The sequence below is a fragment of the Sycon ciliatum genome, chromosome 3, assembly GCF_964019385.1.
Source record: "Sycon ciliatum chromosome 3, ocSycCili1.1, whole genome shotgun sequence".
NCBI lineage: Eukaryota > Metazoa > Porifera > Calcarea > Leucosolenida > Sycettidae > Sycon > Sycon ciliatum.
In genome coordinates this window covers 5,169,421-5,184,263 of record NC_088645.1, presented here as the reverse complement: position 1 = coordinate 5,184,263, position 14,843 = coordinate 5,169,421, and the positions used below count along the sequence as shown (strand labels likewise).

The window sequence follows — 14,843 nt, the reverse complement described above, 5'->3', positions numbered from 1 at the left end:
GAAGCATGACCGAAGTTCTACAAAATTGTCTACTTTTGTAGTATCCCTGCCCGACCAATACGGAAGTAGTGCGGAACTAATACGGAGCTTTGCCTGATTTAGTGTATCTCCGTATGTAAGCGTACGGCGTCTGCTGCATAAAAGCGGCTGCGCATTTCTGTTTTGATGAAGAAGGAGATTTTGATAATAACGAGCTATTCAACCTCCAGGTGTGCACCGGAGAGAAAGTCTGTTATTTTGCCGTTTTTTCTTTCACTAATAATTATATCTCAGGTGTGTACCTGAAAGAAGTAGAATAAAAGTAATTCTTGTTGATTTCACCGCGCCTACCACTCGGCTACCCATTACATTGGTGGCAGCGGTGTACTTCGAAGTAGTTTTAAATAAAACAACGTGATTCGACCCCAGACCCCCATGGCTCAACCCGCTGCAGCTCCGTGCGACGAATCAAGATGAGAATCATGTTTCTTGCCTTCCTGGGCCTGGCCCTGCTTATTAGCCTGCAGCACAGTCAGGGTGCTCACGTGGATCACCATTCTTTCCGCACGGCACACACTGGAGACTCCGATGGCGATTCCAAGCGACCCGCTACCTACATGTATACTACCGGTGGTGATGGCGAAGCTGATGAGGGCGACGACATGCAGGCTGCTGCCCAAGACAAGGAGGGTATTCCCCAAGACCAGCAGCGTTTGATTTTCGCCGCCACACAGTCGGAAGCAGGAGCCCACTCTTCACTTGGTACTTCGCCTCGGTGGTGGGATGCAGATTTTCGTCAACACTATTCCTGGCTAGACCATCACTCTTTACGTCGCGCAAAGCGATGCTATCGACAATGTGAAGACCATGATTCAAGACGAGGAGGGAGGTTATTTGTATGACGCCGAGCTAGCCGCTCTGAGTGACCGGCTCAACCAAGATGAAGATAAAACCTGGCTCGCCCTCCGCCATAGCTCCAGCCGCCGCCGTGGTTACTAACGCTGATTCCAGGTGTGGCATTTTCTTTCCTGTCTTTCTTCAGTCTCCCTGTTCTCTTCAGTCTTCCTTTATGCGAGTGTGTGAATCCAGTTTAGTTTGGTAGGCGTCTGATCATGGTGAGCCACGGTTTACCCAGCTAACGTGGGACAATGTGTGTGACAACGCCCCTTATAGTTATAGTGTATTCAGTTCGGTTTTTGAACTGCGATGTTCCTGGCGGGTTGTGCCAGCGTAGTGCAGCAAGAGTGCTGTGGATTTTCAGGTCCTATTTGGAGGACAGTTCTTTCCCCTTTTGACCCAGTGAGATCGTGTGAACCTGGTGTGCTTCTACCTTATGATTTGTTATCAGTTCATTTCTTCTGTCTACTCTAAACGTTATCATTTCCGATATAATTTGCCATCTTCCGGTTGACGCTGTGTTCGTAACTCTTCACTAATTTTTTGAAAATCACGAGGGCGTGATAATCTGTAGGAAGGGAGGGTGTAGTATCCCTGCCCGACCAATACGGAAGTAGTGCGGAACTAATACGGAGCTTTGCCTGATTTAGTGTATCTCCGTATGTAAGCGTACGGCGTCTGCTGCATAAAAGCGGCTGCGCATTTCTGTTTTGATGAAGAAGGAGATTTTGATAATAACGAGCTATTCAACCTCCAGGTGTGCACCGGAGAGAAAGTCAGTTATTTTGCCATTTTTTCTTTCACTAATAATTATATCTCAGGTGTGTACCTGAAAGAAGTAGAATAAAAGTAATTCTTGTTGATTTCACCGCGCCTACCACTCGGCTACCCATTACACTTTGCCCTTCACTCAGAACTGGCAACATGTACAATAAGAAGCTTTGCACCAGTATAATGATGGGCTGCAGTACATGAAGAGTAGCTGAACAACACCATGCATGCAGTATATTCATAGAGTGCTGTAGCGCTGGTAGTCATTCCTAGCATTCCCAGTCTTAGCTGCAGGGGTGATTTTGCAGTTTTGTATGCATTTCAAAGTGCGGAACACCCCAGAAAATCCGGTACTCAATCTGCAGGCAGAATTGTTTTGCCCGTAGGCTTGTTTTACATGAGAATTTTCAACCCGGGTTGAAAGTCTGTACAAGGGAACAAATAAGTGGGTGTTCGCATCAAGACAAATGACTCTCGTCAAATACTGATATGCCGCCAAAAGTCCACTTCTAGAGTCCTATATAGTCACGTGAAAGCATTCGCGCAAAATGTTCCGATGCAGTGCTGTTCAAACTTGGCACGAGATACGCACAGAAGTACGGTAGTAAGATTTCTAGATTTCAACCGTCCCCCGAGGGGAGGGTTGAAATCCACCCCGTTTGAAATTTCAAACCGGATTAAACGCAATGGTGCATATTAACGCTTCAGTCAATCTGTGTTCATGGTGGGTTGAAACTTGACCCTGGCTGAAACGCCTCTTGTCAACACAGCCTAGTGGACTCGCCAGTGCAGCACAGACATAAGAGGGCAAACCGTATACTTTGGTATATAAAGTTTGTATTTTTAGGCCTGCAAGAAAATAAAGGATTGCTCACCCCCCCCCCCACACACACACACACACACGCGCACACACACACACACACACACACACACACACACACACACACACATATACGGTCTCTGAACTGCAATAAAGAAAATAAAAAAATCGGCCCTGGGCATCATCAAGATTGACTGTAAAAAAGCAAGAAAGTTTACTGATAATATCTCTCTCATTGTGTGTATACCGTATTTTCCTGAGTACATGTAAAAGCCGCAATTCCAACGCTCAAAATACACTCAAAAATGTGGGTTGCAGCTTATACTCCGATGATCGATTATAAATTACTAGGGTTGATGTCTGTATTTTGTGGAAAACAATTTGGGCAGCGACTTACTATACTCCAGTGTGACCTATACTCTGGAATATACGGTATGTGTGTGAGTGTGTATGAGTGCATGTGTGTGCATGGTGCGTGGTTCCATGTGTGTGTGTGTGTGTGTGTACGTGTCCGGGGGGGGGGGGGGGGGGGGGTTGGCACGCATTCGCGTTCTCGTGTGCCACACCCGATTCTGCTCGTGACTTGAACACTGTTGGTCCCTTCGTGATCTTCTATCATCTCTGGATGGGTATATTCTATTCTGTCGTAATGTATGTGTACTTCTGAAGTATATGACTTTGTATGTATGTGGTGGGTGTGTTTGTGTGGGCGTGTGTGTATGTGTGTACATGTATGAATGGGTGTGTTTTGTGTGTGTATGCCGGTGTGTGTGTGTGTGTGTGTGTGTGTGTGTGTACATGTATGTGTAAATGTGTGAATGGGTGTATACCGGTGTGTGTGTGTGTGTGTTTTGTGTGTGTGTATGTCGGTGTGTGTGTGTGTGTGTGTGTGTGTGTGTATGTGTGTGTGTGTGTGTGTGTGTGTGTGTGTGTGTGTTGTGTGTATGCCGGTATCTGTGTGTTTCCATTGTGATACCCTGTTAGGTGTTCACTTCTGACACATTCTCTCACGTGGCTACCTTCGGTTCAAGCAGTTGTCTTTCTTCTTCGGCCGGTATTGCAGTATCACCCAATGGTACTGTGTATGTTAGTGACACTAGCAAAGACTGTATCACAATGTTCTAACTTTTGTCCTGGAGCATCTTGTTTCTTGTTCTACACTAATGTTTCTCACTGCTGTGAAACATGAACAGGACCAGTATTAGCAGTTTTTTTTTGCTCAGGCTTTACTATAGTATTTCAGATTTTTTGTGTGACACATCGAGTATGCATAACCTACCCTGTAGCTAACATGTATTGGGCAGGCCAACAGTAGATCCAGCAAAGTCCTGACCGACTAGAGCAGTTCCGACATGTCTGATTAAGCTGATCAACATACATGTATGAACATGGCCAATTACTGTTTATCATACTTGCATGATTGAATGTGGCCTTGCATATGTGTTTATGTGTGTGTGCATGTGTATGTGTGTGTGACTATGTATGGACGTGGGGTGTGTGTGTGTGTGTGTGTGTGTATGTGTGTGTGTGTATGTTTGTGTATGCGTGTGTGTATGCATGCATTTGCTTATGAACTCCTGCACTGAGTTGTATATACACATTGTACTTGGATCACTCTCATTGTTACAATCCTATTCTCGATGTGCAGAGGATGATTATATTGATTGTGTTAGCTGGGTGCTCTTTTTCCTTTCTCTGAAAATCTATTGCATTTCAGCGAAATGTCTCGCTGCTAAGTATCGCAATACATCATAAAGTTTTTTATGTCATTTTTGGATACAATGAAGAATGTGCTCATTGTCCGAGGTACTGTTTTCTTTCTATCATGGTTTGTGGTGTTTTCTGTTAGTATCTTTATTTTAGAAATGTTTCAAACCTTTATAACTGCTGCATACTCTTGTTTGATCTGAAGAGATGCAGTATTGTTAGTTGTCTGATAATTGCCTATGGAGTATGGCCATGAAACTCTTTGTTATAACGATGATGCGTGGTGCTCTGTGTTGCATGACCAGTCTTAGCTATAACCAACAATGCTACAGCCGTGTGAAGGGCACTTAGAGTAATAGCAGAGAGCAGTAAGAACAGAACAGAGCAATGACGAAAGACACCAGTTGCCTGAACAGAAGCGTAAAGAACAGACTGAGTAACGAAAGCCTGAAATGCCAGCAAGGAGCCAAAACCCAATCCACGCATGACGTCACATGCACATGCGTGGGGCACACATAGAACACATGAGTACTTTAATGCGGTACACGCGACTCTCTGTGTAATTTTGTGTGAGGGAGATAGTATTGGGTGGTTGTTAGATGGTTATAATTATGATGAAACAGTGAGGCAGTGAGATGGTGACATGGTGAAACAGCGAGGCAGTGAGATGGTGATATGGTGAAACAGCGAGGCAGTGAGATGGTGATATGGTGAAACAGTGAGGCAGTGAGATGGTGATATGGTGAAACAGCGAGGCAGTGAGATGGTGATATGGTGAAACAGTGAGGCAGTGAGATGGTGATATGGTGAAACAGCGAGGCAGTGAGATGGTGATATGGTGAAACAGCGAGGCAGTGAGATGGTGATATGGTGAAACAGCGAGGCAGTGAGATGGTGATATGGTGAAACAGCGAGGCAGTGAGATGGTGATATGGTGAAACAGCGAGGCAGTGAGATGGTGATATGGTGAAACAGCGAGGCAGTGAGATGGTGATATGGTGAAACAGCGAGGCAGTGAGATGGTGATATGGTGAAACAGCGAGGCAGTGAGATGGTGATATGGTGAAACAGTGAGGCAGTGAGATGGTGATATGGTGAAACAGCGAGGAAGTGAGATGGTGATATGGTGAAACAGCGAGGCAGTGAGATGGTGATATGGTGAAACAGCGAGGCAGTGAGATGGTGATATGGTGAAACAGCGAGGCAGTGAGATGGTGATATGGTGAAACAGCGAGGCAGTGAGATGGTGATATGGTGAAACAGCGAGGCAGTGAGATGGTGATATGGTGAAACAGCGAGGCAGTGAGATGGTGATATGGTGAAACAGCGAGGCAGTGAGATGGTGATATGGTGAAACAGCGAGGCAGTGAGATGGTGATATGGTGAAACAGCGAGGCAGTGAGATGGTGATATGGTGAAACAGCGAGGCAGTGAGATGGTGATATGGTGAAACAGTGAGGCAGTGAGATGGTGATATGGTGAAACAGCGAGGCAGTGAGATGGTGATATGGTGAAACAGTGAGGCAGTGAGATGGTGATATGGTGAAACAGCGAGGCAGTGAGATGGTGATATGGTGAAACAGCGAGGCAGTGAGATAGTGATATGGTGAAACAGCGAGGCAGTGAGATGGTGATATGGTGAAACAGCGAGGCAGTGAGATGGTAATATGGTGAAACAGCGAGGCAGTGAGATGGTGATATGGAGAAACAGCGAGGCAGTGAGATGGTGATATGGTGAAACAGCGAGGCAGTGAGATGGTAATATGGTGAAACAGCGAGGCAGCGAGATGGTGATATGGTGAAACAGCGCGGCAGTGAGATGGTGATATGGTGAAACAGCGAGGCAGTGAGATGGTGATAATTATGGTGAAACAGCGAGGCAGTGATATGGTGATATGGTGAAACAGTGAGGCAGTGAGATGGTGATATGGTGAAACGGCGAGGCGGTGAGATGGTGATATGGTGAAACAGCGAGGCAGGGAGATGGTGATTTGGTGAAACAGAGAGGCAGTGAGATATGATATGGTGAAACAGCGAGGCAGTGAGATGGTGATATGGTGAAACAGCGAGGCAGTGAGGTGGTGATATGGTGAAACAGCGAGACAGTGAGATGGTGATTTGGTGAAACAGCGAGGCAGTGAGATGATGATATGGTGAAACAGCGAGGCAGTGAGATGGTGATATGGTGAAACAGCGAGGCAGTGAGGTGGTGATATGGTGAAACAGCGAGGCAGTGAGATGGTGATATGGTGAAACAGCGAGGCAGTGAGAAGGTGATATGGTGAAACAGCGAGGCAGTGAGATGGTGATATGGTGAAACAGCGAGGCAGTGAGATGGTGATATGGTGAAACAGCGAGGCAGTGAGATGGTGATATGGTGAAACAGCGAGGCCGTGAGATGGTGATATGGTGAAACAGCGAGGCAGTGAGATGGTGATATGATGAAACAGCGAGGTAGTGAGATGGTGATATGGTGAAACAGTGAGATGGTGATATGGTGAAACAGCGAGGCAGTGAGATGGTGATATGGTGAAACAGCGAGGCAGTGAGATGGTGATATGGTGAAACAGTGAGGCAGTGAGATGGTGATATGGTGAAACAGCGAGGCAGTGAGATGGTCATATGGTGAAACAGTGAGGCAGTGAGATGGTGATATGGTGAAACAGCGAGGCAGTGATATGGTGATATGGTGAAAAGAGAGGCTGGGCGATGGTGATTAGGTGAAGCAGTGACATAGCGAGGTGGTGTATTCAAACAAACTAGTTGAGGCTTTCTGTATCAACTTCATACCAAATTTTTGAAGTAGTTTTCTTCCTCAATTTTCTTATGTGAATTGCAAACCTGCAAGAAAGCGCCACTCCTTGCTAACTACACGGTGTTTGGGTGAATGCACCCGTCATCAGTTGAGTTCCAGGATCACTGTACACATGATGTAGTGCTCTTTGAGACTTAACACTACTAGGGTCTAGGGGTAGACACTAAAATTTAATGTAATAACACACAGTGACAGGTCTCAGTGTCACTATATTTCTACTCTCACAATCACCTACTGAGTATTGTGAGCACCAGGCAGCGGCGTTAGTCAATATAGCTCCCTGGCGACAGACTTGTCACTTGCCTGACTAGGACTAAATCAGTTGTACATAACATGTCTCTCTCTATCTATCTCTCTCACTCTCTTTAGCTCTCTCACTCTCTCTCCTCCCTCTCTTTTCCCTCTCTGTCGTCCTCCCTCTTTCTCTCAGCCACTCACCCTTTCACTCTCTCGCACACACACACACACACACACACACACACACACACACACACACACACACATACACACACACACACACACACACTACTACTACTACTATGTACAGCTACCCTATCGGGCCACGCCGCTCCCAGAAGCGGGAGACAACGACAAGAAGAGAGAAGAGAAGAGAGAGAAATCGCAAAGTCAACAATATTTGGCATGGCGTTGCAAGTCCTGTGGCCTTGAGAACCGTCTTTCGCAATGCTCGCATTCATGACGGCAGTTGTTCCTGGCTGCACGTGACATCCGTTTCGCACGGTCACAGTGATGACGGCTCAAACCAGAACGAGAGCGGAAAGAGCGGCGACAAACATCACATCGCAAAGAGTCAGATTCGTGGCGAATGGATACAGTGGGGACATCCGTGGACACAGGACAGCGATGCACAGCCAGTCCTCCAGCGCTCCTCAACCACCGCATGCACTTCATACATTGCCTGGCACCCTTCTGTTGTGACACAGGCAACTTCCGCTGGGCAATGCACTTGTGTCGGGCCATGTCGTTACGGCGGCGGAAGTCTCTGGCACACAGCAAGCAGCGCAAAGGTGGCAAATCATCTGTGTGCGGTGGTGGCTCAGCAAGGAACATCCTCCAGTTCTGCCCTGTCTTGGGCATTCTGAAACCAGGAATCCACGCCAGCTGCCCTCATGTCTCTCTGGACAACGTCTTTCCAGCGCCGCCGGGGACCACAAGGAGGGCGACGACCACTCAACCTTCCAAACAAAACCTGGACGGGAGCACGGTCTGCAGGCATGCGCGCGACGTGCCCGAGCCATTCCAACCGCCGACGCCGAACAAGGTCTGACACCGGTGTAGTGTCACCCCAGCGCGCACGGAGCGTTGCCGATGAGATTTTCTCCTCCCATTGCTGACGCCGAGATACACATAAGATGGAGCGAATGCACCGGTGGTGAAAGTTCACACACACACACACACACCTTGACTTTTGACGCCCATCGCCGGAGGCTATGGTAGCAATGCTACGGCAAAAGCCATAGCAACTTGTGCTGGGCTTGCACCATTCAACAGCTTGCAAGGCTGAAGAATTGATCGTCACTATTCAGCCTGGTCTACACCATACAGCTATTTGAAGTGACTTTTTCTGGTCATTGAATCCCTGGTTTTGGTCTTTTCATTTTTTTCCCGCACACACATCACACCACATACTCTGGCATGCACTGGGTGTTGGTAACCACCCAGGAGAATGAAAGAAAAGTCAAGAAGAGTCTGAGAAAGAGAAGAAAGACGTGTGTAACCATAATCGTCGGGAATCGAACCCGCAAACTATCGATTGGAAATCGCTGCACATACCACTGCACCATATGGGACACGTGCACGCAAACACACACACACACACACACACACATACACACACACACACACACACACACAAACACTCACACACACACACACACACAAACACACACACACGCGCGCGCGCGTATACTAATTATTATGATGCACACAAACATGGAGTCAAGGCGGAGAGGGTACTACGGTTGGAATTGATCAAGCAATGGCCAGGCCAGTTCAGGATGATAAGCAACATGACTCTCATATTCCATTTTATGTTCCACTACGCTCGATGTGATGTTATAGTTACGGTTGCCAGCTGCAAAGACACGACAACACGTGAGCACTGGCTATCCAATATAGAGTTCTGTAACAGAAATATGAATTGGACTCTCAGGTACGAGAAACCACACACACACACACACACACACACACCACACACACACACACACACACACACACACACACACACACACCACACACACACACACACACACACACACACACACACACACACACACACACACACACACACACCTGTCCTGTCCTGTCCTTTAGAGCCACTACCACTAGGGTCACGTGGGCCCCGGAGGGACCCACTTGCACACACACACACACACACACACACACACACACACACACACACACACACACACACACACACACACACACACACACACCTTTGAACCTGACCTTTGACGCCCCACCTCCAGTGGAGATGATAGGCTACTGAGTTGGGCAGTACTTGATGTGACGCTTCAAATCGCCACTTCTCCTAAACGCTCTGCCGCATGCGCAGCGAAAGTCCTTCGGTACAGGGGGAGGAAGACGACGTTGATGGACCCGCCTGCGCCATTCCGGGCGATCTTGTGCGAGCCGATACCACTCGGACTCCGGAATATCCAGTGAGCGCAGATCACCGACAATCGTGTCTCGCCAATGCTTCTTTGGTCCATACCACGACACACACACAGACACACACACACACCTTTGGACCTTTGGATGCCCATTGCTCCATGCAATGATATCATCAGGAGTTGCAGTATTTCCTGGGGCGAGTTAGATCGCTGGGCCGACGGAAGTCCCTGCCACAACCGCAAATGAACACTCTAGGCTTTGGCACAGCCGGCCGGGGACGATTGCAGATGAGGCGCCAGTCTCGTCTGTGCTTTGCCAAGTCGCACCAGTCACCTGTCACGCACCAAGCACTCAGATCAGCAGCGGCGATGTCCCTCCAACGTTTCTTGGGACCATGTCTGGGCCTTGTGTTGAGTCCTTCGGCAAACAGAACGCGCTTGGGGAGACGAGAATCCTCCATTCGCCCAAGGTGGCCAAGCCAGTGTAAGCGATGACAGCGTACGACCTCCGCCATTGACGCTAGTTCCTCAGAAGAAATGCACTCCTGCCACTGCTGGTCCCTTGACACACCCAGAATCACTGGGATGCAATGGTGATGGAATACCTCCAGGCGATGTAGCTGCGGGGCCTTCAACGTTCAGGTCTCTGGAGTGACGCACAGACCATTGGACCATTGGACGCCCATCGCCGGACCATAATCGTCGGGAATCGAACCCGCAACCTATCGATTGGAAATCGCTGCACATACCACTGCATTATATATGACACGCGCACACACACACACACACCCCCACACCCCCCCCCCCCCCACACACACACACAAACACACACACACACACCAACAGACACATACGCACACACAATGGCCGCATAAACACATGCTCTCTCTGTCACTCTCAAACTCTTTCACGCACTCACATACGCTCACACGCGCAGACACATAATTATACACTTTCTCGCTGTCCGTGGATCTCACTTCCAAAGATCCTGTATGCCCGTCCCAAGAGTAGAACGCAAATAGACAAAATGCACTGCATGTACAACAAGCTGTTTTTTCTTACAGCGCCAATAGCGGACAAGATGTGCATAAAACGGATCAAGACTTACTCCAGATAACTGGCCAGAGCGTACCTCTTTGTCAGGCTATAGAACCAGTGAAAGCCGGTAAATGTTCCTTCGGTAGGGTTGAACGAAGAATGTAGTGTTTCCAAGGAGGAGTTCTTCAGTTGACAGAAATTAGCCGCCAAACACACCACACACAGTCCATGCGGCAAGACCGAAAAAGTCGTCTAAAAGTTGTACTTTTTTATGCAGATTAGCCACTTTTCCGAGCTGAATATATTCAAATCTTCGTTGAAACATTGTCAAGAAAATGTTAGATGTCTCGAGTCGTTTGCAATTTTCTCTCCATCAGTGCTCGTTTGCGGAAGTTTTACTTTCCGGACACCTTGATTGGGCCTTTGACCTTATGGATGTCAGTTGTAGTGGTCGTTACTCATTGTCTCGACGTCGCTAAGGGGTATTCTTGTGGGAGCTGTCAAATATTCGTAAAAATCAGGCAAGTGGCAAAGAAAAATTCGCCAAATTTTTGGGCAAGATAGTATGTAGACATCGATGCTTTCCTTTGACTCTCCACCGATGTGGAAACACTTCCAGAAGCGTTCATCGGTGTCCGGTTCTTGATGGGGTCGTGGTGGCCTCCACGGTTTGGAACAAAACAAAATCAATGCATTGTCTGTCGTCACCAGTGGGAGACGTATTTACATGGCAAAGAAACGTACCAGCACCCGTATTCACTCTTGAGGGGCCTGAGATAGAAGCCCACATCATCTTCGTTCACATACCAAAGTTCTAACCTGGGTCTGCAGACCGCAATTTCAATGTCATTTTTGGTCCCTTAAAAAATGGCCTAGCCAATAAGCCTGTATGTAGTTTATGAAGCATTGGCGTGTTCTTCGGGCTTGCAATCATGTTATATTACTCATGAACTTCTCTTGTAAGATTCTTGCGAAACTGAAAGTTGTAATGTACTCTCAGAACAGCTTGAAGTAGGTTTCAATTCTCAGTGAAGTGCAAAGGTCTTAAGCCGTCATTGTGAATGTCAATGGGAATATGATCCAAGAGTCAACAACCCCAAGGGGAATGTGTGATGGACTCTTAGTATGATCTGTGCGCAAAGAACTGCAGTTGAGTCATTGTTTTATTGCAATTGTGTTTTAAAGTCATTGCACTTTATAACACGTGTACATGTATAACAAAAGCTGAATTAAAGAACGGTAGAAAATGATATGCCCCATTCTCAGCTTTGGTTTCTGGCGTTCTTTTAATTATTAGTATTTCAGGCTGCGTGTTCTTGGGCTCCGTGTTTTTTTAAAGGGGAAGTACCGTAGAGTCGCGGATAAAAGCCGGGTTTGCATTCAAGCACATCGCGGGTAGAAGCCTGAAAATCAAACGGGTCAAATGCATATAAGCCTGTCGCTCGTGATCGGGTAGGTCAAGATTGTATGTGCTATGTACAGACTGCATAGTAAAACTACCACCATACCGGTAGTCAGTGGTAGATCTACGCGTGTCGCGCGTAGAAGCCTGGCTTCTATGCAAGTGTGGTGCATATAAGCATGGTTTGCGTACAGCCTGGTTTGCATCAAAACCTAATGCAGAAAGCGGCTTATATGCTTATAAGCCCGGCTTTTATCCGCGACTTTACGGTATACCCTGAAATCAAATTTTCACCAGTTGTAGTCTTCGGGGTGCTGAGTCGAATGGTCTTGGTCCGAGGAAGCGCAGACGCTCCCTTCCTCCTTTATTCCCAATCGAACTCGCGCACTTCCACCGAAACTGGGTGACTGCGCCCTACTAAATAGGGATTTGTATGGAAAAAATCACTAAAAACGCCGTTTCGTTCTTATAAAAGCACGGATGACCGCGATTGGTCCATGTTGTAGTCTTTTGGCCGCTGAGTCGACTGGTTTTGGTCCGAAAAGGCTGCGATGCAGCGTTCGGCCCTTATTCCCAATCGAACACGGTTGAGTAAGTGGTCACGTGCTCACTTACAGCCTGTTTAGGCCCGTTTATGTCACTCGAGTTGAACCTTTGAACCAGGGAGTCGCAAAAGCCTCTTACGACTCCCTGCTTTGAACCTTGATGTGAAAATTGTAGCCTGCAGGCACGGTGACCAGGCGGCTGGTGTACGCATGAGCACGTGACCACTTACTCAACCGTGTTCGATTGGGAATAAGGGCCGAACGCTGCATCGCAGCCTTTTCGGACCAAAACCAGTCGACTCAGCGTCCAAAAGACTACAACATATGGACCAACCGCGGTCATCCGTTCTTTTATAAGAACGAAACGGCGCTTTTAGTGACTTTTCCATCCAAATCCTTATCTAGTAGGGCGCACAGGCACCCAGTTTCGGTGGGAGTGCGCGAGTTCGATTGGGAATAAAGGAGGAAGAGAGCGTCTCAGCTTCCTCGGACCAAGACCATTCGACTCAGCACCCCGAAGAATAAAACTGGTGAAAATTTGATTTTGGGGTATACTTCCCCTTTATAGGGTATTCACACGACGTGAAAATGAACGAAAACACGTTTGTATAAAAGTGGAGAAGCGGGCCATCGGATTCACACGGACAACAGACCCGTGCAAATCTCGCATGCGTCTGTGTACTCGTGAACTTGAGTACCATACTCAAGTACTCTCGCTGTTTTATATGCGCGCAAAGCACAAACGTGGGCCTAGGACCCTCGATCAAGTTTATCAAGATTTTGCACGCGCTAGGGTCACACGAGTAAAAAGAGTACCACACACGTGAGTTTGCCCGTCGTGTGAATCCCCTATTAAGCCTAAAATCAAATTTTCACCAGTTGTAGTCTTCTGGGTGCTGAGTCGAATGGCCTTGGTCCGAGGAAGCTGCGACGCTCCCTTCCTACTTGAATCCCAATCGAACTCGCGCACTTCCACCGAAACTGGGTGACTGCGCCCTACTAGATGGGGATTTGTATGCAAAATGTCACTAAAAGCGCCATTTCGTTCTTATAAAAGCACGTCGGACCGCGATTGGCCCATATGTGACTGGTTTTGGTCCGAAAAGGCAGCGATGTAGCGTTCCTCCTTTATTCCCAATCGAACATGGCTGAACAAGCGGTCACGTGCTCGTGCGTATACCAGTCACCTGGTCACCACGCCAGCAGGCGACAATTTTCACACCAAGGTTCAACTCAAAGGTTCAACTCGAGTGACAGAAACTTGCTCAAACATGCTGTAATTTGTAGCCTGCAGGCACGGTGACCAGGTGACTGGTGAACGCACGAGCACGTGACCACTTGTTCAGCCATGTTCGATTGGGAATAAAGGAGGAACGCTGCATCGCAGCGTTTTCGGACCAAAACCAGTCGACTCAGCATCCAAAAGACTACAACATATGGGCCAATCGCGGTCATCCGTGCTTTATAAGAACGAAATGGCGCTTTTAGTGACATTTTGCATACAAATCCCCATCTAGTAGGGCGCAGTCACCCAGTTTCGGTGGAAGTGCACGAGTTCGATTGGGAATAAAGAAGGAAGGGAGCGTCTGAGCTTCCTCGGACCAAGACCATTCGACTCAGCACCCCGAAGACTACAACTGTACTCGTGAAAATTTGATTTTAGGCTTTACTTCCCCTTTAACGAGGCTCTACTGTACATGTACATGTAATGTAAAGAACTTGGTGTGCCCCCGTCAATTTCTACCTGTAAACAACTTGAGCACATACACCGGAATACAGCGATGAACCAATTCAATTATCATGACTATGCACATGGACCACATGATAGTACATTCGAGCGCAGGTATTCCGGGGGGGGGGACTTTACATTATTTCACTTGCAAACACATTGCACGTTACATGCTATTTCGATTCCTTCACTGTAGATCTACATAAGAAAAGGAACAAAACAGCCGAGCTGCAGCATGCATTCTTGATCAATAATCTGGCACACCCTGGTTTCAGTCAACCATATGGTAGCAGCTAAAAGTGCTTATAAGGCCACACTGAAGAAGGTCTGTGGTTCGACTCACCCGACCGACCGTACATTTTTCAGCCCGACCGTAACTTTTTTTCGGCGGGCTGCCGTGTGACTGACGTACGTAGACTGAACACGTCCACGTCTACGTGCTGTGCAGCGTGAGTCTGCGGACGCAGGCGGCTCCTTTTGGACTTGACTTGTAGTTCTCGTACTGCA

General features: G+C 47.7%; 1 protein-coding gene across 3 annotated transcripts in view; it reads left to right on the top strand.

Annotated features, from left to right (window-relative positions):
* LOC135811250 (tripartite motif-containing protein 2-like) overlaps nucleotides 1-4,449 on the top strand; it is a 252,222-nt gene extending 247,773 nt beyond the window's left edge. For all 3 annotated transcript variants that reach the window (XM_065324450.1, XM_065324449.1, XM_065324448.1), the window contains one exon: nucleotides 3,452-4,449. In XM_065324450.1, coding sequence (XP_065180522.1) covers nucleotides 3,452-3,592 — 141 coding nt within the window. In that variant the 3' untranslated portion in view covers nucleotides 3,593-4,449. The remainder of the gene's footprint in view (nucleotides 1-3,451) is intronic.
* The last annotated feature ends 10,394 nt before the right edge of the window (nucleotides 4,450-14,843 follow it).